Source organism: Carassius carassius, chromosome 32 (assembly GCF_963082965.1).
Source record: "Carassius carassius chromosome 32, fCarCar2.1, whole genome shotgun sequence".
Lineage (NCBI taxonomy): Eukaryota > Metazoa > Chordata > Actinopteri > Cypriniformes > Cyprinidae > Carassius > Carassius carassius.
The window spans coordinates 2,008,330-2,031,316 of record NC_081786.1 but is presented as its reverse complement, the minus strand read 5'-3'; the positions used below and the strand labels follow the sequence as shown (position 1 = coordinate 2,031,316).

General features: G+C 30.8%; 2 protein-coding genes across 6 annotated transcripts in view; both read left to right on the top strand.

Moving 5' to 3' along the window:
• LOC132112368 (1-phosphatidylinositol 4,5-bisphosphate phosphodiesterase beta-1-like) overlaps positions 1–9,881 on the top strand; it is a 66,512-nt gene extending 56,631 nt beyond the window's left edge. The window contains exons 23-32 of the mRNA XM_059519820.1: positions 1,762–1,877; positions 2,033–2,168; positions 2,248–2,301; positions 3,297–3,516; positions 5,285–5,465; positions 6,315–6,391; positions 6,467–6,556; positions 7,287–7,344; positions 7,432–7,518; positions 9,603–9,881. Coding sequence (XP_059375803.1) covers positions 1,762–1,877; positions 2,033–2,168; positions 2,248–2,301; positions 3,297–3,516; positions 5,285–5,465; positions 6,315–6,391; positions 6,467–6,556; positions 7,287–7,344; positions 7,432–7,518; positions 9,603–9,806 — 1,223 coding nt within the window. The 3' untranslated portion in view covers positions 9,807–9,881. The remainder of the gene's footprint in view (positions 1–1,761; positions 1,878–2,032; positions 2,169–2,247; positions 2,302–3,296; positions 3,517–5,284; positions 5,466–6,314; positions 6,392–6,466; positions 6,557–7,286; positions 7,345–7,431; positions 7,519–9,602) is intronic.
• Positions 9,882–17,453: 7,572 nt separating this feature from the next.
• The window catches only part of LOC132112367 (1-phosphatidylinositol 4,5-bisphosphate phosphodiesterase beta-4), a 54,902-nt gene continuing 49,368 nt past the window's right edge, over positions 17,454–22,987 (top strand). For all 5 annotated transcript variants that reach the window (XR_009424931.1, XR_009424932.1, XM_059519818.1 and 2 more), the window contains exons 1-4: positions 17,454–17,658; positions 19,065–19,145; positions 20,147–20,206; positions 20,472–20,615. Coding sequence is in view for 3 of the 5 variants with exons in the window: in XM_059519818.1 (XP_059375801.1) it covers positions 17,545–17,658; positions 19,065–19,145; positions 20,147–20,206; positions 20,472–20,615 (399 nt within the window). In the remaining 2 variants the exon portion in view is untranslated. The remainder of the gene's footprint in view (positions 17,659–19,064; positions 19,146–20,146; positions 20,207–20,471; positions 20,616–22,987) is intronic.

Here is a 22,987-nt window from a genome sequence, read left to right as displayed (position 1 = left end):
CTCCTCAGCAGCGTTTCACACGTTTGTTTGGTTCGACTGAATTCCCAACACAATCACGTCTGCACTGCAGCAAAGCAAATCATGAAGTCAAAGAATAGGCCAGATTTTTCATTACAAAATAAAAATATAAATGTTGGTTTATTAAAGTCACATGAAAACAAAGTGACTTGATTTATGAAAACTGTTCAAGTATTTGAGAATTATATATCAAAAGTGATGTACAGAAGATGTCAGATGTTTTATTTGATGTAAATTAGATCAAATAATTGTTTATAATAGTCAGACTTTTAGTTCTTCATTAGAGAATGTTGAAGATGACTCTGTTTATGTAAATCAAGGTGATTTTTAAAAGAGATATTTCCTATAAAATGCCAAGAAATCAGTATTTTTTCCAAAATGTTTCTTAACTAAGGGTTTCCATTTGTACTGAAGCTTCAGATATTGTGTATGTATGAACCAATTAAAAGAGGCAAACCAGTGCTGATGTCATATAAAAGTTACTTTGAAGTTGCAAAATATTTTGAAAAATATATAATTGTCAAAAAAAAGATAATTATGTAATGTAACTTATTAAATCAAATATTAAGTCAAATATTAAATCAAATATAATATCTATTATGTTATTTCGAATGTTTTTTTTAAAAGTTTAAAATATATATAAAATCAAATATAATATCTTTTAGTTTCTTTGGCTATTATTTTGGATTTTTTTAATGGTTTAAAGTTGCAAAATATTGTAAAAAAAAAAAAAAAAAAAAGTTATTAACTTGAAAATTAAGTTAACTAAATTAAATGCTGAAATAATATAAAACACCAAAAGTAATATTTTTAACATGTATTTGACTATTATTTTTAATTTTATTTAAAAGATTTTTAAGTAAAAAAAAATGAAAAAGTTTTAATTGTTAACTTAAATGCTAAAGCCACATATAAAATGAAATATCATATATTTTAATATATTTAGCTATTATTTTGAATGTTTTAAAAGTTGCAAAATATTGTGAAAAAGTTATTGCTAACTAGAAACTGTTAATTGTCGACTAAATTAAATGCTGAAATAATATATAACACCAAAATAACATTTATTTATTTATTTGACTATTATTTTTGGTGTTTTTTTATTTTTAAGTCGAAAAAAATGGAAAAAGTTATTATTTTTAACTAAAGTGCTAAAGTCATATATAAAATGAAATATTATTTTCGGTGTTTTAAAGGTTTAAATGTTTAATGTCACAAAATATTGTGAAAAAGTTAACTAGAAACTGGTAATTAACTAACATAAATGCTGAAGTCATATAAAAATTATATATATATAGATAGATATATTTTTTACTATTATTTGGAAGGGTTTTTTGTTTATTTTAATTGTGAAAAAGTTATAATTTTTAACCAAAATGTATTTATTTTTCTATTATTCTGGATGCTTTTTGATATTTTTGAAGTTGCAAAATATTGTGACAAAAGTGATAATTGTTAACCAAAATGCAAATGTCATATGAAATCAAACATTGTTTTTGTTTTTTTTTAGATTTTTTTATTATTATTATTATTTGAGATGCTTTTTGAATGTTTGAAGTTGCAAACTTGTGACAAAAGTTATAATTGTTAACCAGAAGCTGTTTAATGTTAATTAACTGCATAAACAACATCAAATCTATTATTTTGGAGTGTCCTGATGTTTGTGAAGTTGACTCAGGAGTGTGTTGTGAGTTTGCAGGGACTGACTGACGGTGTGTGTGTGTGTGTTTCTGTGCTGATCAGATGTCATCGAAGCACTGTCCAACCCCATCAGATACGTCAACCTGATGGAGCAGAGATCCAAACAGCTGGCCGCGCTCACTTTAGAGGAAGGAGAAGAGGATAAAGACACCAGAGAGGTAGAAACGTCTCCAGATCTCCAGCGCTGAAGAGCTCAGATAGAGATAGCAGCTCAGATTTCTTCCTTGTAATGAATTAGTCGTTTTTCAGTGGTCTGTCACTGTGAAACTGAACAGTATGGGAGGTTTTGATGATGGAGTGTGTTGTTCTCCAGGTGGATCCTGGTGTTGAAAACCCTTCGGAGGTTAAAAGCGAACCCAAACCCGTCCCGGTTGAGAACGGCTTGAGTCACACCCCCAGCGCTGCTCCGAAACCTGCGTCCCAGATCAACACACAGCCGCAGTCCACAGGTCAGAGCTTCTCAGTCCAAACCTACTGATGAGTATTACTGGATACGCATCAATCTTCTCTGATCTTATTATGATTCAGGCTCCACCAAACCAGCGGCGAAGACTGAAGATCTGATTCAGAGCGTCCTCACCGGTCAGTAACCCTCTGTTAAACAGACCCAAAGGCTTTTTATCACTCAGACCTTTCAAAGAGGTTTGATTCAGTTACATCCAAGTTTGTTTATTCTGTCATTTTATTTTAATATGTAGTAATATATAATTTTTATTTATTATTATTATTATTAACTTTTTTATATTAACAACATAGTTAATTCAAATGCACTACAAACTATAATGCATTTTCTATACACATATACAGAAAAAAGAGGCTAAAACAAAGCATGGCAGGTTATTTAAAAAAACAAAAACATTTTATTTTATTTTATTTTATTATACCTGTAATGACATTGTGTAAAATAAAATTTTGTTTGATATATAAAACAATATAATTTTTTTTTATATTTCATTGATATATGCAATCAATTATATAAAATATTATTTGTTTGTTGTTTTAAATTAATAATATAATATATCATAATTAATAATATAATATAATATATATATATAATTTAGATACATCATATATATTTAAATTATTGTTATATATAATAACATCATATATATATATATATAATGTTATTTAAAATGTGTATATAAAATGTTATATAAAAATAAGATTATATATTAAGTATGTATGTCTATATATAATAAATGTACGTTTGTATAGACATAAAAAAACAACAAAAAAATCAAATGAACAAACCATTATTTTAAATAAGATCAAAATAGAGAAAAATAAAAAAATATACAAACAAATAAAAAATAGCATAATCCAGTCAAGTGTGCAATATAAATGATGTCTGTGCATCGGGGAAGCTGTGTTCTGCTTGTTTTATGTGAGAAATCAAACACACACACAAACAGCCACGTTATGTTTTATTTGGTAGCCGTTGAGTTTCAATCGTGTTTAATGCACTGTACATGACTGAAAATCCATCCACATGAGCTTCAGAAAAGGTTAGATTAGATATGGAGGTGATGGTGATATTATAAAATCAAATGTTATAATCCGTGAAGCCTGTGTTTCAGAGATGGAGGCACAAACCGTGGAGGAGCTGAAACAGCAGAAGGGCTTCGTCCGAGAGCAGAGACGACATTATAAAGAGATGAAGGACCTGGTGAAGAAACACCACAAGAAGACCACCGAGATGATCAAGGAGCACACGGCCAAATACAACGAGATCCAGCACGACTTCCTGCGCAAACGAGCCGTCCTGCTGAAGTCTGCCAAACGAGACGGTAAGAAGAGGTAGGTAGAGTCCGATCCAGTCACGCACTTTCCTTTACTGACCACAAGTGAAAATACGACCGAGAGAGGTCCACGAGAAGACCAATGTGCTGAAAGCACTTAGAAAAACGAAATACAATAGACTCAACATTTAGTTTAGCATGCACATGTGTGACCCTGGAGCACAAAACCCGAAAATGTATGCTTGTGCCTCAACTAAAAGCTGAATAAATAAACCTTCCATTGATGTATGGACCATATTTGGCAACTATTTGAAAATCTGGAATCTGAGGGATGCAAAAAAAATCTAAATACTGAGAAAATCATCTTTAAAGTTGTCCGAATTAATTCTTAGCAATGCATAATACTAATTAAAATTACGTTTTGATATATTTAAGGTTGGACATTTATAAAATATCTTCATGGAACATGATCTTTACTTAATATCCAAATGATTTTTGGCATAAAAGAAAAATAGATACCATTAATTTTGACCCACACAATGTTTTTTTGGTTATTGCTACAAATACACCCCAGCGACTTAAGACTGTTTTTACATTTCCATTTATCAGACACTTTTATCCAAAGCGACTTACATTGCATTCAGGCTAACACTTTTCTCCTAACATGTGTTACCTTGCGCTTGCTAATGCGATGCTCTACCACTTGAGCTACAGAAACACTTTTGCACAGTCACATATACATATTCCCATATGCACATATATTTTGCATACATATAAATGCGTTTTGAATTGCTCGGTTGTCTAAAACATCACCCTGATGGGAACAACTGAAACTGTAACGATTTGTGTGTAAGTTTAGCTGTATGATCAGGGGCGTAGGAGCCATTATACACGTCCCCCCACATTTCAAAATCTAATGTCAGATTTTGTTTTGCACTGCCTGCCTATCTCTGCCGATTTCAGAGTCTCCAAATTAATCCATTCTGAAACTTTTAAATGCATATTTACATTTTTAAAAACAAAATTATAGGCTTAAGTGCAGGTTCCGAAAGTTGGTCGTTTTGTCGCTATGGTTACACACACACACACACGCACCGTTGGCTGTGCGCTCAAAGTCTGTCAGTTGTGCAGTTACCCAAAATCTCCTGAATGAAGTTAAAACCCATCATGTCACTGGATGAAATAAAATTGACTAGCAAAGATACAGGAGGCCGCCTTATAAACGAGTGTGTGGAGGATATTGTCATTTCGCCGTAAGGTTTGATGGCATCATTTATTTACAAGGAGAGCAACACTCCAGTCCAAAAGGTGGCGCTAATGCACATAAAACAGTTTGTTTTATGTATGCTTCGGCAGCCGGTATTTATTTCTTGTAAAATGTAAATGTAATGTAACCAACCGTAACATAATAGGAAAGAAAAACTTGGAAGTAAAAATACTGAAGTAAATACTGATCAGTGACGACATATTTCTGGTGGTTTTGTGTGCATTTTGGCGGTTTTTGAACAGTTTTTGGGCTGGACTACATCAGCTGGATCTGCCAAACAGATTTGGACGGTTGATTATAACATTACAACTAACGTTAAGCAACAATATTATTCACAGACGCACTTTGTATTTGAGGTAGGAGTAGGCTAATTCAGCAGATGAAATGGCAGATTGCTGGTTTTCAGTTTGATCTTTAGTTTTATTGTATTTTATTATATATATATATATAAATCCGGGGAATTTCCCCCGAACCCCCAGGCATTTACTGTCTCCCCAGGTTAAAAATTGCTCCTACGCCCCTGTGTATGATTGAACTGCTGCTGTGTGTGTCTCGTCAGGTGTTTGTCGTCCAGTCCTGAACGCGGACCGTCGTTCTTCGAGCAGGAACTGGCCGATCTGGATCAGGACAGCGGACAGAAACTGTCCGAACTCAAAGAACAGCAGCAGCATCAGCTGCTCAGTCTGCGTCAGGAGCAGTATTACAGCGAGAAATATCTGAAGAAAGAGCACATCAAACAGGTCAGATCAGAGACAGAGCGTTCAAGAGTTACATTCTTAACTGGAAGAAAAGAGAGAGTAAATATAACACATATACAGGAAATAACCAAACCTTGGCAAACAATACAGACGTGTAATGAATGTATGGAAATAATTCAGAAAGTGTGTTTCTTGTTTGAAAAATAGGATTAATTGATAATGTTAGTTATTAATACAAACATATTAATCATTTTGATATTAATATATTAATTGTGTATCCCTGTATCGTGTGTGGGGAAAATTATTAAATATTAAAATAGATATATAAATAATATAAATAATAATAATAATGTGATGTGTATGTATATATATATATATATATATAATAAATATCAAGTAATATAGAAATATAAATAATACATAAAAAATAATTAAACCAAGTGTGCAATATTTAAGATGTGTGTATCTTGAGAGAGGCTGAATTTTATTTATTAAATAGTATTAATTGATAATGTTAGTTATTAATACAAAAATATTAATTATTTGGATATTAATATATTAATTGTGTATCCATGTATAGTGTGTGTGGAAAATTATTAAATATTAAAATAGATATATAAATAATAATAATAATAATAATAATGTTTTATATATATATATATATAATATTAAGTAATATAGAAATATAGATAATACATAAAAAAAAAATAATTAAACCAAGTGTGCAATATTTAAGATGTGTGTATCTTGAGAGAGGCTGTATTTTACTTACTTTATGTTAGAAATCAGATCTAAATTATTGAAGCATTTCAGATATGCAGCTTTAGAAAACTTTTCATCGTTTTTTGTGTTTTTATCAATCCGTCTGAGAGTGAAATGCTGTGTGTGCAGGTGATCGAGAAGCTGACGGCCATCGCTGAGGAGACTCAGAGCAACCAGATGAAGAAAATCAAGGAGCTGTGTGAGAAGTGAGTCTGTTCTGAACATCACCAGCCTCTTTAATAATTCATAAGGTCATGTCGAGTCACCGTCTGTGTTCACAGAGAGAAGAAAGAGCTGAAGAAGAAGATGGACAAGAAGAGACAAGAGAAGATCAATGAAGCCAAAACCAAGGAGAAACACCTGACAGAAGAGTACGTCTTCATCTGCTCATCTTCATGCTTATTTTGGGATTTAGATGAGTATATTGAAGCATATTTGGCCTCTAAACCATATTAAAATATTAATGGTAAAAAAAAAAAACTACTGATAAACTACATTTAATAATTAAATTAATTGGTGATACTCATAATGTAAATAAAAAAAAAATATATATATATATATGTGTGTGTGTGTGTGTACATATATAATTTTTTTATTATTTGTTTTTTGCTTGCATTATTTAATATATTTACATTTTATTTCATAATGACCCTGCCATGTTTTTTTGTTTCTTATCTATTCTCTTATTTTCTGTGAATGTGTACATAAAAATAAATGTATTATATATTATAGTTATTTTCTCTATACTTTGTGTTATATAAATAAATAAATAAACATTAATACATTTAATTAAGTTTAATTTGAAATAATAATCATCTAAGAATATCCATACAAGAATATATATATTTTAATAACATTTTTGGTATATGTGTATGGATATTACAAAAACATGAATCAAATATATTATTTGATATGTTAATATAAAATAATAATCTTCTAACTAAATGTGAACCTCTTTAGAGAGAGAGAAAGAGAAAGGCTATTTTTATTAATGCTCTGGGAGGCAATTAAAGGAACGGAAAAGAGTGATTTGTATTATTCTTCATATAACTGTCCTCTAGATGGCAATGAAAGCGTGTTAAGAGTCTCTGTCTGTTTCAGGGAGAAGCTGGAGATCAACAGGTCGTACGTGAACGAGGTCGTGCAGCACATCAAGAGGGTAAAACAGCTTCTCCGTCTCTCATCATCAAAACCAGATCGAACATGACTCTTCAGACTTCACACTGTTCGTGTTTTCTCTCACTAGCTGGAAGACGCTCAGACTAAAAGACACGAGAAGCTGCTAGAAACTCATAAGAGCATCCTGCAGCAGATACTAGACGAGAGACCCAAGGTAAGAGTTTACTGTGTTTTACCGCAACAACTCAAATCAAAAAAGTCTGTCGCCTCAACTGGAGTTTAATATCACATAAATGAACACAGCAGAAGTCAGTTAGTGATAGATTTTATTAAGTATAAAACTGTGCAGTTGAGAAACATCTCAATTGCATTGACTGTAAATTTGCAACAAACAAATGCACAGAGGTCCTTTTCTTTATTAGTGGCCTACAGAAGATTCTCAAAACAACAGAAGAGGACGGTTAAAAATGGCTTATTATACAAAAATGGTATCATGAAATATCCTAGTTTCTGCAGGATTTTTAAGAGTGAGAATTATTACATTAATTTAAATAATTATGCATCATGTTAAATAACATATAAATGTACCTTAGTGTCTTCAATGTTTAGAATTGTATAATGCATTTGCTTTTTGTCGATCCACTGGTTCACATTTAAAAATATGTAATTCTTGTCTTTCCATCCCCAGATTTAAGACCTATTATTATTAAGACTTTTTGTACTCAGGTTTAAATCTTTGCTGGATGTTTCCATTCCCTTATAGCGGTGTTATGCAATGCATGAAAGGTCATTTATTAAATAATTGATCATCCCAGTATAATATGATCCATCCCTGCTCTATATCTCCAGTAATATGTCTTACACACATAATGCAATGCAGTCCAAGACGACAGAGTTGATGATGATCACTTAAAGGCCTTGTGCATCAAATATGATGCAGGGTTAATGACATTTCAGTCATCATTGAAAGTCCTGTTAAAGACAACAACACGAGGGAACGATGACAGACTCTTCATTCAGGGCTTACCCTTCAAATATTAAACACTTAACACATGAAATATTTCATAAGCTGTCAGGAGTGTTTAAATGCTCTCCTGGAGAGTTTACTGTGATCATCTGGCACATTTTTAGAGAGGATCCTAATACAGAAACAGAGAAGATGTGCTTTTAAATGGCACTACAGATCTATTATTGAGTATTATTATAGCAATATTTTGTTCCTTCAATCTCATGATTTTCCTTGAAGTCATTTAATAATAATTTTGGTCATTTTTTTTGCACCAATTTTATTTTTAATGTATCATTAGATTTTTTTTTTTTATTAAATTATACTTGTGTTTATCAAATTCTTAATTTTTTTTAAGGGTGATTTTCCAACCACTGATTCGTATAATTAAGCAGACTATTTCCAATTTTTATAATTTAATCATGTTTCTTTTTTTCTTGTAGTCCTTTTAATAATGTAAATGAGGGTTTTTGCACAGAATTTATTATGATCAATGAAAATTATGATTAATGTATTTATGATATATTTAGCTTTGGTATTAAATTACATATAAATTTATAAAATGTTTTAATTAATTTTTTGGGACCATTTTCCACCCTTTCTCTCTCTCTGACTTATTTATTTATTTATTTACATAGACTTTTACAACTTTTATTTATTATTTTTTTCTTTAAGTCTTTTCATAACGTTAGTCAAGTTTTTTCATCAAATTTATTAAACATTTATAATTTTATAATTTATAATTTATAATTATTATATATATATATATATATATATATATATATATATAATTCTTTTTTTTATTTTTTTTTTTAGTAAAATTTACCACTCTCTGTGAGTCTTACAATTAAACAGGCTGTTATTTTCTTTTTTTCCACCTTCATTATGTTTAATATTTCTTTCCTTACAATTTTTTTTGCACCATAAACAGTCAAATATTTTTATTTTTCGGGAAGATTTTCCACCCTCTCTCAGACTCGGTTTTCTTTGTTCAGAGACTTTTCTACATGTCTTCTTATTGTTCGTTAACCTCCTTATAACTTCACTGTGACTGGACAGATAAAGTTTCCAAACATATAATAGGTTTCATTAATGTGTAAATGTGGCCGTTAAACTTTAAACGTTAAGCTTTTTTGCAGTTGTTTCAATAAATGTAGAAGAAGTTTTGTTTTCATAGTGCACAAAAGTATTGATGTCAGGCTTGATGTGATTCTGACTTTTCATTTTTTAAGAATAGCATGCACTGATGGTCACTTTTGATTTCCTGAGAATATTGTGACCTGTGTTGGCAGCTCCAGAGCGACCTGGATCAGGAATACCAGGACAAATTCCGGCGGCTTCCTCTGGAGATCCAGGAGTTTGTGCAGGAAAGCACCAAGAGAAAGACTGAGGACGGAGAGCCGGAGGTTCTTCGCTCTTCTTCCTCCACGCTGGAGAAACTCATGACGAAGGGAGCACAGTCTGAAGACGACACAGAGGAGGAGAAGAAAGACTGATGTCAGAAACCTTCAGGATCTCTTCCCACTCCACTTTTACCTTCCTTCATTTCCAAACACGACGTTTTAAAGGCTTCTGTTGATGTGCTTCTCATGATAACGAGCAAACCGTGTTTTAATGGAAGAGAACACAGGTCATGACACTGCATTGAGATCAATTCTCTTTAATAGATGAATCTCATAAAAACGCCTTGCTCAAGTCAACCCAAAACCACAATCTGGGATTAGTTCACCCGGGAAATATATTTTGCTTAGAAAAAAATATCTGTCTGTCTTCGGGCCAATGAGATTTTTACATTTTTAAACCTTAAAATAGGGAGTTTATTTATTTATTTTAAACAACATATATATATATATATATATATATATATATATATATATATATATATATATATATATATATACATACATATATATATATATATATATATATATATATAAAAAATATTACACCAATAGTAGGCCAAAAAAAAACTTTTTCTGTACGTTTCCATTTTCATTATTATTATTTATGTTTTGTTTTTATTTATATGTAGTCTTCTAATAATATTAGCTGTTAGCTAAATATCTTAGGTATTAGTTTTATGGCCTTTTAAAATTCTTGCATTTTTAAATTGTAATTAACCATATTTCACCAAATATTAATTCTTGTATGTTTTTTTCACAGTATATTTAATATTTGTTTGATTTGTTTGAAAGTCCGTTTTTTTTTTTTTTTTTTTTTTTTTTTGGGGTCATATTTCACCCCATATTTCATAAGTCGGAAAAGGGTGGCTTGCCCACTTCAGGTTGGTGGAGAGTTCCTGCCTCAAGTGGAGGAGTTTAAGTATCTTGGGGTCTTGTTCACGAGTGAGGGAAGGATGGAACGGGAGATTGACAGACGGATCGGTGCAGCTTCTGCAGTAATGCGGTCGATGTACCGGTCTGTCGTGGTGAAGTAAGAGCTGAGCCGCAAGGCGAAGCTCTCGATTTACCGGTCAATCTACGTTCCTACTCTCACCTATGGTCATGAGCTTTGGGTCATGACCGAAAGGACAAGATCCCGGATACAGGCGGCCGAAATGAGCTTTCTCCGCAGGGTGGCTGGGCGATCCCTTAGAGATAGGGTGAGAAGCTCAGTCACCCGGGAGGAGCTCAGAGTAGAGCCGCTGCTCCTCCACATCGAGAGGGGTCAGCTGAGGTGGCTCGGGCATCTGTTCCGGATGCCTCCTGGACGCCTTCCCGGGAAGGTGTTCCGGGCGCGTCCCACTGGGAGGAGACCCCGGGGAAGACCTAGGACACGCTGGAGAGACTATGTCTCCCTGCTGGCCTGGGAACGCCTCGGTGTCCCCCCAGAAGAGCTGGAGGAAGTGTCTAGGGAGAGGGAAGTCTGGGGTTCTCTGCTTAGACTGCTGCCCCCGCGACCCGGCCCCGGATAAGTGGAAGAAGATGGATGGATGGATGGATGGATGGATTTCACCCCCAAAATATATTTTGCTTAAATAAAAAATATGTAAGATATGTGCAGTTTTTAAATTGTAACTGACTATGTTTTACCCATAAAATTGGTATTTTTATTTATTTATTTTTATACAGCAAAATATAAATTATTTTTTTCCCCTATGGATTTTAGGAATATAGGAATTTCCAATAAATAAATACAATTTGTTATATTTACATTTATCAAAGTAATTTTTTCATGCAACCTCTCTCTCAACTGAAACAGTTAATTTACTTTTTTTATAGACTTTTCCACATTTATTATTTCTAATTTATGATTCAATTTTTATTTAATTCCTCTAATAATGTTAAGTTTCATGTGTCATATTTGACCTCAAAATTATAAAAAATAAATAATATTATTAGTTTATTATTTTTAGATTACATTTTAAAATTGTAATTAACCATGTTTCACCCCATAAATAGTTTTATTTATTTTTTATGATGTATTTTTTTTATTTATTCTTGGGTTGATTTCTGGACGGGCTTTGTGAGATTCACTCTTCTGGGCGTGTGAGTTTGTGAACGGTTCCTGGTTTATTTGCACTGAAACGGATGATGACTCTGATTCATCTTCTTCTTGCTGCTGTTGGTTTGGTTGCAGACGACTGTCCTGATGTACATTAGAAACAGACTGGTTTCAGGGATGCATGCTTACAGTCAGCCGGCCGTTTGTGCTTCTACACATCTGTAAATGTCAGCGATATAGCTTGTGTTGTAATGTGATGAACTATTATCAATTTGTGAAAGTGTGTTTCAATATTTATAAGATTTATTTATTTTCAAATCCATAACAGACACCTTTAGATCATTTAAAAAAAAATGCATATAGTGTTTTATTTGCTGTATTGAGGGACCATTTCAATTCGTCCCGGTTTCTGTTTAGGAGGTTTTATGAAACTCGTTTATTTCTTTCTTTTGTTATAACATCAGCATTTTCCAGTTAGCATCAGTAGGTCATTTTCATGAGTGAATCTCATGAAAACATGTCCAGCTCACATTTCTCCCCAAAATCAGACATCACATTTCTCCTTCAAATCCCAGTGTTATACTTTACTGTAATAGTAACAGAATAAACTAAAAGGCAGTGCAACATCATAATGCATATATTATTCATTATTATTTGCAGTATGGTAATAACAAGGTATCATTAAAATGTTACAAAAATGAATGATGATCTTAAAATATGCTTTATTTTTATTTATTTGTTTATTTGCAATATGCAATTGATTTATTTCTGTTTCTGGGGAAAATATGACCCGGAAATGTTTTTGTCAGATATTGTTTGTGGAAGTTTGTTTCTGCCACAGAATCAGAAAAATAATTGCAAATTTTTTTCTCGCAATTCTGAAAACTTTTGCAAAATTCTGAAAACTTCTGAAAGAAAACTCAGAATTTCAATATATAAACTTAAAACTAAAAGTTCGCAACAATCAAATCTGCATTTGTCTTGCTTTTTTCTCTGAATTGTGTTTACATTTTGCATTTGTGTTTTATTTATTTGTTTTTATTCACTATGTATTGAATAAAAATGTTATTTTTATTTTTTCAGAATTGCATGGTTTTATCTCAGAATTCTGAGTTCATATCTTGCAGTTCAAAGGTTATATCTCAATGTTGATTTTTTTTTATCTTGAAGTTCAAAGAACTTTGTGAGGAAAAAGTAGCAATTATTTTTTTCATTGTTTATCCCATGGTGGAAATTAACTTTCATATTTGTGAGATTCACCGCAGTTATAAATAAGATTAGTAATGCAGACGAAGGCAGAAAAAGAAAAAAAAAATGGATATGCACTTTGGATGTCCTGAGGTATAATCATCATTATGCAATCTTCCTACACAAGTCAGCATGTAATATTTAATAACTTTTTAATAATAAAATGTATTTATTTATTTATTTATTCATTTTTGGATGTAGATATGTTTAAGCATTTTTAAGTGGAATTTGATTTTTAATTATTTTCTACTTTATGCCATACGTCTATACTTAGTGATTTCATTCAGCACTTTGATTGGCTGTTACTTGCTACTGCTAGGTTTTAATTTAACAATTTTTACTTTTTTAATCTCTTTAATCTACTCCGGTTGGATTAGTGATGTATTTAAAGTTAAGTTTGGCATTGATTTTCTATATATTTGCAAGGTTTTGATATTTATGCTCAATATCTGATCTCTGTCAGCTACTAAAAAGTGGCAAAATATGTTTTTTTTTTACTTTTTATTTTTTTTTCAATGCATGTGACAGAAAAACCATTATAAACCAGAAATGTTGAAAACTTGCTTCAGTCAGTTCACCGACTAAACAATTAGTTTTATGATTTGCTGGATCAGCTGCAGAGAGTTGATTATCTGCTCTTAATTTCCCCATAATTACTAGTTTACATGTAAAATGAATCCTGTATATTCACTTCTAGAAGTATTGTATTGCATTTTTACAACACGATTCTGTTTCATTCCGACCAAAATCTTTTTGCAATGTAAGATTACTTGAATTACTTTTATTTTGGATGGTTTTGAAGTGAAGTCCTGTGCCTTTGAATGTTGAATCTGTATTAGATGTGGAATGTAAAAAGTGTTGATGAATAGAGCTCATTTTTGTATAAACCGTAAGCGCACTTTTAAGATATTTATACTATTACAGAATTAGATAGATATGACGTGTCAGAACATGTATGCTACTGAATGCCACTTCATTATTTTCAACTTTTATTTGTTTTTGTTGACAGAAAAGATCTCTATTTGACATTTTAAGACATTTGATTTGATCCACTATTGTTATTAGTATCACAAATATCTTTGGAAGACAAATATTGTTGAATGTAAGTTGTGCTCGTGTTGTGCATTGGTTTTAATAAAATTGTTCTTGTGAAATCTGGGCTTTGAGCAATATTAATAATTTGCTCCCTTCCCCACAACTTTAACAGTGTACAAATAAAAAAGTATATGAGATTTTAGATGTATTTTACAGCAGATACTGTCATTTGTGGTGCATTAGCCTAATGACGGAATAATACATAATGATCAAAATATTACACTTTTTTTTACATTTCTAACTTCTAAATTCAATAGTTTTTCAATAGTCTATTATTTTCCCTTTGAAGTATTTTAGATAATTCCTCAAACCTGTCAAAACATAGGTTATATCAGACAGAGAGGCTATTATTGATGAAGATTTATTTGTTTAGGACAAAAAAATTGTATAGTTATCCATTGTTTGAGTTCAGTTTAAAAAAAAAACAAAAAAAAAACACAAACAGCAAAAAGATTAGGCTATTCCAGATGGATGTTTGCTATATGTGCATAGCATTAAAGCAATATTTAACATTTACAGTCTCTGATAAAGTAAAATGTTATGGAGGACAAGTGAAAAATCAACCAGAAATCTAGTTTTTACTCATTTCTCATATGATTAGGAAGGTCAGCTGTGTAAAAAAAAAAGTATGTAAACAATATTAAGACTATAGTTAATGCGTTTAGCATTTAGCACTTAGCATCCCGTTTGTTTTGGACATACAGCACATGATGGCTAATTTTTATTTTTATATATTTTTTGTTATTATAAAGTGTTAACAGTGATATTTTGGGAATAGGCTAAAAATAAAAAAAATTACGTAATATTTTCACGGTCAGTTTTTGTGCTGTAATGCCGACGGAGACCTGCGAGTGTCGCTGTTTACTCGTCTGAAATGTTTTAACGTATCCATCATCAGCCATTAAAGGGAAACTCAGTCTGACCAAGTCACCACATAAACTCTACTTTTACTGAATAAAATGAAGTAAACTTTGACAACGTGGCTATTGTAGTTAAACATCCGCTTGTTTCTCACGTGTGTTTATATTAACGCGGATTTATACAACTAAATCAACTAAAACATCCGTCTGGCAATCACAAACTGATTCAGTCTCTGAATGTTTTTATGTTCAACTGTTTCATTCAGAATAAGTCACATACTGACGTAAGTTGCTGTTTTTGTCTCTTTTGAAAAAGATTCTTCCCTTGTCAGATATGTTTAATGTTCATTTAATGTTCATCTGTTCATCTGATCTCATTTTGTAAGTGATTTTTCTTTCTGTTTTAAATATGTTTTCTTTAAATTTCGCATGAACATTTAGTAAATCTCTCTTTTCTTTATTCAGAGTTGATCTAGATGAGTCTATGGAAACTATCTACAGTTTAATCCTAAAGCAGTCGAAACTGTATCTCTATATTCATCCAATGTGTCCTCTTAAGAGTTAATTTATCTCTTTTTTTTTGTTTAGTTTTTTTGTTAAGCTGGCAACACATCCCTTAAAAAAATACACTAAGTAATATAGTAAAACAATTTTTAATTGTTTAAGGGATTTGTGTTTGTGTATACTTTTTTTATTATTATTACTTTTTTTTTATAGAAATGTTCTTGCTTAATGGGTACTGCGTTGTAGTGTTTAATAAAAAATACAAATAAAAATAAGAAAAATGATTTGTGAACCTGCTACGAAATCCCGATCTGAATCAAATGATTCGCGATCCGCTCTTTTTCGAAGCTCCGATCTGAATCAAATGATTCGCGATCCGCTCTTTTTTGACGCTCCGATCTGATTCAAATGATTCGCGATCCACTCAAATGATTCACGATCCGCTCTTTTTCGAAGCTCCGATCTCAATCAAATGAAACGCGAGCCACTCTTTTTTGAAGCTCCGATCTCAATCAAATGTTCCTCTTTTCACGGCCTCAGTCATATTTACACGATACTTTCTGGTTTTACTGAATTGTTTACAGTAAAATTCATATTTCCATTCCAAAAATAACATCCAACTCAAAATACGAACATACAGGTGATGAAATAACCAGTTTACTGCTAACAGGTGAAACACTGCATTAATACTACAAGCTGCATCTCATAATACATGTTAGACGGAAATAATGTGCATTAGCTTGCAGCTTTATTCACTATATTAGAAATAGTCTGAGCACTGCAGTTGAGTATGTGACAGTTCAATAGGAAATCTGTTAAAAGCATACCATTAAAGTGTGTTCGGTGTTTTAGTTTATACAGTATAATGCATTTTTCTGTGAATTTAGTATATGTTTATTGTTGTATTTGATTGTATTTGTCTATTTAAAGAGTTAGTCAATGTAAAAAAAGAGCAAACGGTTTAATTGAAAATATCATATTCCAACTCTACACTATGTAGGGGAAACTGGGGCAAGTGGTCACACTTTTTACAAAGAATATTCCTCATAATTGCCTTTTTTCTCTCTGTATATGCAAATCAATTGTGATGGGAATCTGTTTTGAAACAGCGTATTATTGAACGTTCAGTCAAGTAAAGATAGTAAAGCATTCATTTAACACAACAATTTCTAAAATAAAAATTTAAAAATTAAAAAAAAAAAACTTTCTTTTTTGTCAACAAATATCATAGTTATCAATTTTTATAAATGTGCAGCATTTAAAATGTGTGTGACAACTTGCCCCACTGTCACGTTTATATAACATGCTCTTGTTTAGAGAACAAAGTTCAGCTTTGCAATTGACATCTGCCTTCAAAAGTGACTCTAGTCGGAGTTTGTGTGTGGCTTTATTTAAACAAATAAATACATAAATATTTTTTGCAGTTCAGTTCAGCCATTTAATGAGCTCAGAAACACTGCTTTGTGTAATCATTACACTAAAGTACAAAATCCTGCGTTTAATGGCATAAAGATATGAATATGAGTGAAGCATGTTATTTTTTCCATGTGTTTTACATAATTTGTGATATGGTTTTTAAATAATAATACACTGTACAAAAGGGCGTAACCTCAAAAAACGTATTTTACAGTATATATTCATCATCTTTCTTATGTTTTTGTGTTGTTTGAACATTGCATTTAGATTATGAGCCACAGTAAACATGTTTTACATCTAAATATCCTTCTGTATGTATTTCTATGAATATCTTTTTCTTTTTTCCTTTTTTTTGAGTGCCACTTGGATCAGTTTTCAGAGAGTACCATCGATTTTTCATGTCATTGATCAATTGTTGGGCTGTTTTTATATTCAGGAACATCTACAGATACAATATTTAATCTCTTTTAAGGTGAAGTGTGTCATTGCAAAATCAAATCGATTTGCTGCAAGAAGCAATAATAAGAGTAATGCTGAAATAATGCATGTGCGGTCACTGTGTTGGTGCAGTCATGTTTTGTTGGATGGACCTCCCTTCGAGGACTGAGATGATTAAAACCCAGCGCTTGATCTCAGATTCACACACTCATTCTCTCGCTCTGGACGCATGGGGTTTTTCTTCCGTCCTGTAGGTCAAATGGCGAAACCATACGAGTTCAACTGGCAGTGGCCTGTTCCTCATTTCATGCAGGAAGGAGCATATTTTGACAGATTTGATGAGGTATGAATATTTCTCTGATTCTTTGACTTTGGTGTATACTGAAAAACGTGTGTTTGTGTACTATGGTAAATCACAAACACACAGTACATAGTGCACATGGTACACATGAATCATTTATTTAAAATTAACTTTAAAAAGTACAATATGTATGGTAATTATTTAATTTCAATTATATAACTTTACTGTATTTTTATATATGAAGTATTTTCATATTGTATATTTAAGAGGATATAATATTATTTGATATCAGCATATATATCAAATAAAATAATATATATATATATATATATATATATATTTAATATTGTTTTAACTTTTATTTTCATTCTCCTTCTTTCATTGTTCCATAATAGGAACAATTTTATTTTAAATAAAAAAAAATAATAATCATGGTGTATATATATATATATTTTTTTTCTTATCCTATATTATAATTTTATATTATATTTTTCTTAAAATTAATCGTTAAAGTTTCATTCTCATATTTTCCACTAATGGGAAATTTCATCATGGTGGTGTATATTGTATAGGCTTTAACTTTTGCTGATTTAAAAAAATAAAATCATCATGTTCCATGGTTTTATTTTTATATAATAATAATAATAATAATTATAATAATTATTATTATTATAATAGCAATACCCTAAAAAAAAGTCTAATTTAAAACAAACAGTCCAAAAATGACTAAATTTGATGTTCTGGATGCATTTCAGTAATGAAATATGAAGTAGTTTACGGGTAAAACCTGGGGATGTTTTTATGAGATCCATTCAAGCTAGACTAAATAAAACTACATTTATAGCTCAGCTGCTGCACAAACTCTCTGATTTATGGTATGTTTGAAGTAACGTGGGCTGGACGCCGGCTGCTTTAATCGCAGAAGATACTGTGAACATCTGTGTTCTCAAAGACCCTCGTCCCACGGGAGCCTTCGCTCGGCCTGGAGAAGTTTATCTTGGAATAAAAGTTTTCTGGAAGGATGTATTCTCATGAACGACGTGTCAGAGACTGGATCTTAGTTGTTAAAGCGGCTCACAGATTTCCCATGAGGCTCTGGGAGCACACGGAGGTCCCTCTCTCTGTCCGAATGAAATGAAATTCAGCTTTATTTGTTTGTTATCATTATATCTCTGGCATCATCTCTTGTATGCTTAAAAAGGGACAGGGATGGAATGCTGATTGTGTTGACTTTATGAAGGTGGTTTATTTGACTTTGTTTGTTTTTTCCCAAGATGCAGCAGGGAGAGTTAATTCAGCAGAAGACCAATAGGAAATTAATTTCTGCTCTCCTGGTTGACAGAAATACAGAGTTTCTCATAGCAGCATAAAGCCTTTACAGAACAAGTTCTGTGAATGTTAGTTACACACACGTCATGGTCTAATAAACATGTTTCTGTTGTTTGCAGGATCCGTTTGTCTTCGAATCGAACTGTTTTTTCAAAGTGGATGCGTTTGGATTCTTCCTGACGTGGAAAAGTGAGGGAAAGGTAGAAAGTGTGCGAGAATGGGATGCATTTCTAGTTTCTAGCAGCTTTTGGTTGTGTCTCAATTGAACTTCCATTCATTAAAAGTGCACACTTCAGTGTACTTCACCAGGTCAGAATGGCATTGTTGAGAATGAAAGAAAAACACACACAGATTAGTTGCACTGAGGAATGTTTCATAAAACTAGTTTAGCAGGTAAGTCAGGCTTATTTCAGTTAGTCTGACTTATTTTGAACCAAATCTACTGATAATAAATCATAAACCCGATTTATTTACTGAACTTTTTTATGAAACAGGCCCTTGGTGCATAAATCTAATTTTCTTATTACATCCATGAACCATGCAAAATAATTTTATCGATGTACTGTTTAATTGGTTTATATTGGTATATTTTCATTAATTTAGTTCTTTTTTTAAATTGTATCTATTTTGCTATTTTAACACATTGAACTAAATAAATATGATAAATGTTGCATTGACAACTAGCTAAAAACAAAACAAGTTTAAGTTTATATATATATATATAGCTTGTTGCCAACATTTCTTTCATTTACATTTAGTTTAACTTGATGCGCAGAAATAAAACAAAAATAAAAAAATATATGTAAAAAAACTATAATAAAAACTTGTATTACTTTAAATAATATAAACGTTTACTGAAAAGAGTATATATATATTTTTTATGTTGTTTTTAATATATATTGTTTTCAGTAAAAGTTTAAGTAATACAAGTTTATTTTTTATTTTATTTTTTACATATTATTTATTTTTGTTTTATTTTAGCACATCAAGTTAAACTAAATAAAAATAAATGTTGGCAACTAGCTGAAATAAAGCCATTTTTTTAATGACTTTATTTAATAGTTTGTTTTATTTATTACATATTAAAAGTCCTTTATTGTCGGCTCATTCACTCAAAAAGCAAACTCTTCTTCTGTGGCACAAGGGATTGTGATCAAATCTTTCTTATGTAATTGTGATTTGTTTCATATTTGTTTCGCAGGAGGGTCAAGTTTTAGAGCTTTCTCTTATCAACAGCATACGAGACACCAGTGTGCCAAAGGTAAAACCATGAAATTCAGCATCAAACTCTTTTGACTTTCTCAATTCATCTTCCTCGTTTTATAGTAAATGATTCATCACTGCACTTTATCCAAAAGAAACAAAGGCCTGCATCTTAATAACAGCCTTAAAATTGATTCAGTTTGACAATAATAATTAATGCATTAAATATCGTTTTCCATTCATTCATGTGATCACTTCATAAAAGTATATTGTGATGAGGTTGTGTGGTGATTTGAGAGCTGGTGGTGATTTGTTCTCTGTAGGACCCAAAGATCGTCTCGGCGTTGGAGGCGACGGGAAACTGTGAGAGTAACCTCGAGGACCGAATCATCTGCATATGCAGCGGCACAGACCTGGTGAACCTGAGCTTCATGTGCATGGTCACACAGAACAGCAGCACTGCGAAGGTAACGTCTGCGCTCTCCAGCTGTGATCAGTGCATGCATCATTAGGATTGAGTCATTATTTGGGATTGATCTGTTAAACATGTTCAAATGTCTTCGGCCATATTTGGGCCCTAGTTTTACATTTAATAACATTTTCAAACTGTCTAAATACATACATATTATGTATTAGATATTTAAAATATATTTGTAAAATATAAAATGTTATAAAAAAATTATGTAAATATTTTATTAAAAAAAATATATATATACATATATATGTATACATATATATATTTTTTAACAATCTGTTGTTTATTTATATGCATATATAATATAACAAAAAACCAATCTAACATTTTAAAGATAAATACTATAAATCTAATGTATATAAAATGTAAAATATGAAAAGTACATAATTCAAAATTATAAATATAATACAAATCTGCTTTATTATAGAAATATAACTGGGCTTTTTTAACCGATTTCATTTAGATTCATTTTTATATATAAATGAAATTATTTATAAAAACAATAAATAAATTATACATCTATATAAATAATATATATATATATCAAAATATTCATAACATTTTATAAATGTAAATAATCAAGAATAAAAAGTTTAAAATTTAATAAAAATCAGTTAAATGATTTATTTATATACATATAAAATATAACAAAATATCAGCCTATCATTTTATAGAAAAATACTATAAATATAATTTATGTAATACGTAAAATAGGAAATTACATGTTCAAAATTATAAATATAATACAAATCTTTAGCTTTACTTTTTCTAAACAATTTCATTAGATAAATGTTTATATAAAAATGAAATTATTTATAAACAATAATGCATAAATTATCTGTCTATATAAGTAATATATCATAACATTCATAACATTTTATAAATGTAAATAATCAAGAATAAAAAGTACATAAATATAATAAAAAAAAAGTTAAATTATTTATTTATATACATATAAAATATAACAGAATACCAATCTAACATTTAATAGAAAAATACTATAAATATTATGTATGTAATACGTAAAATATGAAAACATAAATTCAAAATTATAAATATAATACAAATCTGCTATATTATAGAAATATTATTAGAAATATTAATACTTTTTTAACCAGTTTCATTAGATTAATTTGTATATGTAAATGAAACGTTTTATAAAAATAATGTATAACTTATGTCTATATAAATAATATATAAAATATATCAAAATATTCATAACATTTTATAAATGTAAATAATCAAGTATAAAAAGTATAAAAGTATAAAAAGTTAATTATTCATGTATATACATATACATTGAAAAGAACTATAAATATAATGGCTGTAATACGTAAAATGCGAAAAGTACATACATTATAAATTCTAAATATAATAAAATATTATACTGCTATATTATACTTTTTTAAACCGATTTCATTAGACAAATTTTTCCTGCATATTTTATATGAATAAAATGATCTATAAAAATAATGTATAAATTATACATCTATAGAAATAATATATAAAATAAATCAAAATAGTCATATAACATTTTATAAATGTAAATAATCAATATAAATATAGTAAAAATCTGTTATGTACAAATATATCATGGTTGAATGTTCAGTCAAGTTCTGTATATAATCGGACATATTTTTTAAATTTTTAGATGTTTTTTTTTTGTATGTAAACGTTATAAGTTTTTTAATAAAACATAAATATATAAATAAAAATAAATATGCAAGTAAAATAAAAAACGGTCAGATCATATATAGAGAAACTGATGTTTCCCTGAAGGATTTCCGCTGAAGGAAGGTCATGTAATTCCAGCTGCTGACATCCGTCTGTCACTGTGTCGTCACCACTGCGGTGTCTTAAAGCACTGCTGATGTTTTCGGCTCGTCTCGAGGGTCCGTCGTGACCCCTGGGATGTGTGCACTTGTGTTGAACTAGCAAGCAGCTGCTGCTTCGGGACCCTGTGTTGGTCTCGCCCCCGTGTTTGGTCTGAAACATGTGCTTGATTCATTATTAGATTTCCGGGAAGAAAGAGTGTTTGCATTAGATGTGGCATCCTTCATGTCCTGGAATCTTCTGTGAAAATAGCGCACTCGTAAAGATCTTAAGAGACAAAAAACATGTTTTTGATATTTGTTTTACAGCACATCGTCCACTCGTTTAATCACGCAGACTTTCAGTCTCAATCATGTAATTGGTTTATTCCCAGTGCTTCAGGAAGAGTTCAACCGAAATGAACATTAGCTGAAACTGGACTCAGCCTCAGGCCATGGAGATGACTGTGTTTCTTCATGGGAACAGATTTGGAGAAATAGCATTGCATCAGTGTCTCATCAATGGATGCTCTGCAGTGAATGGGTGCCGTCA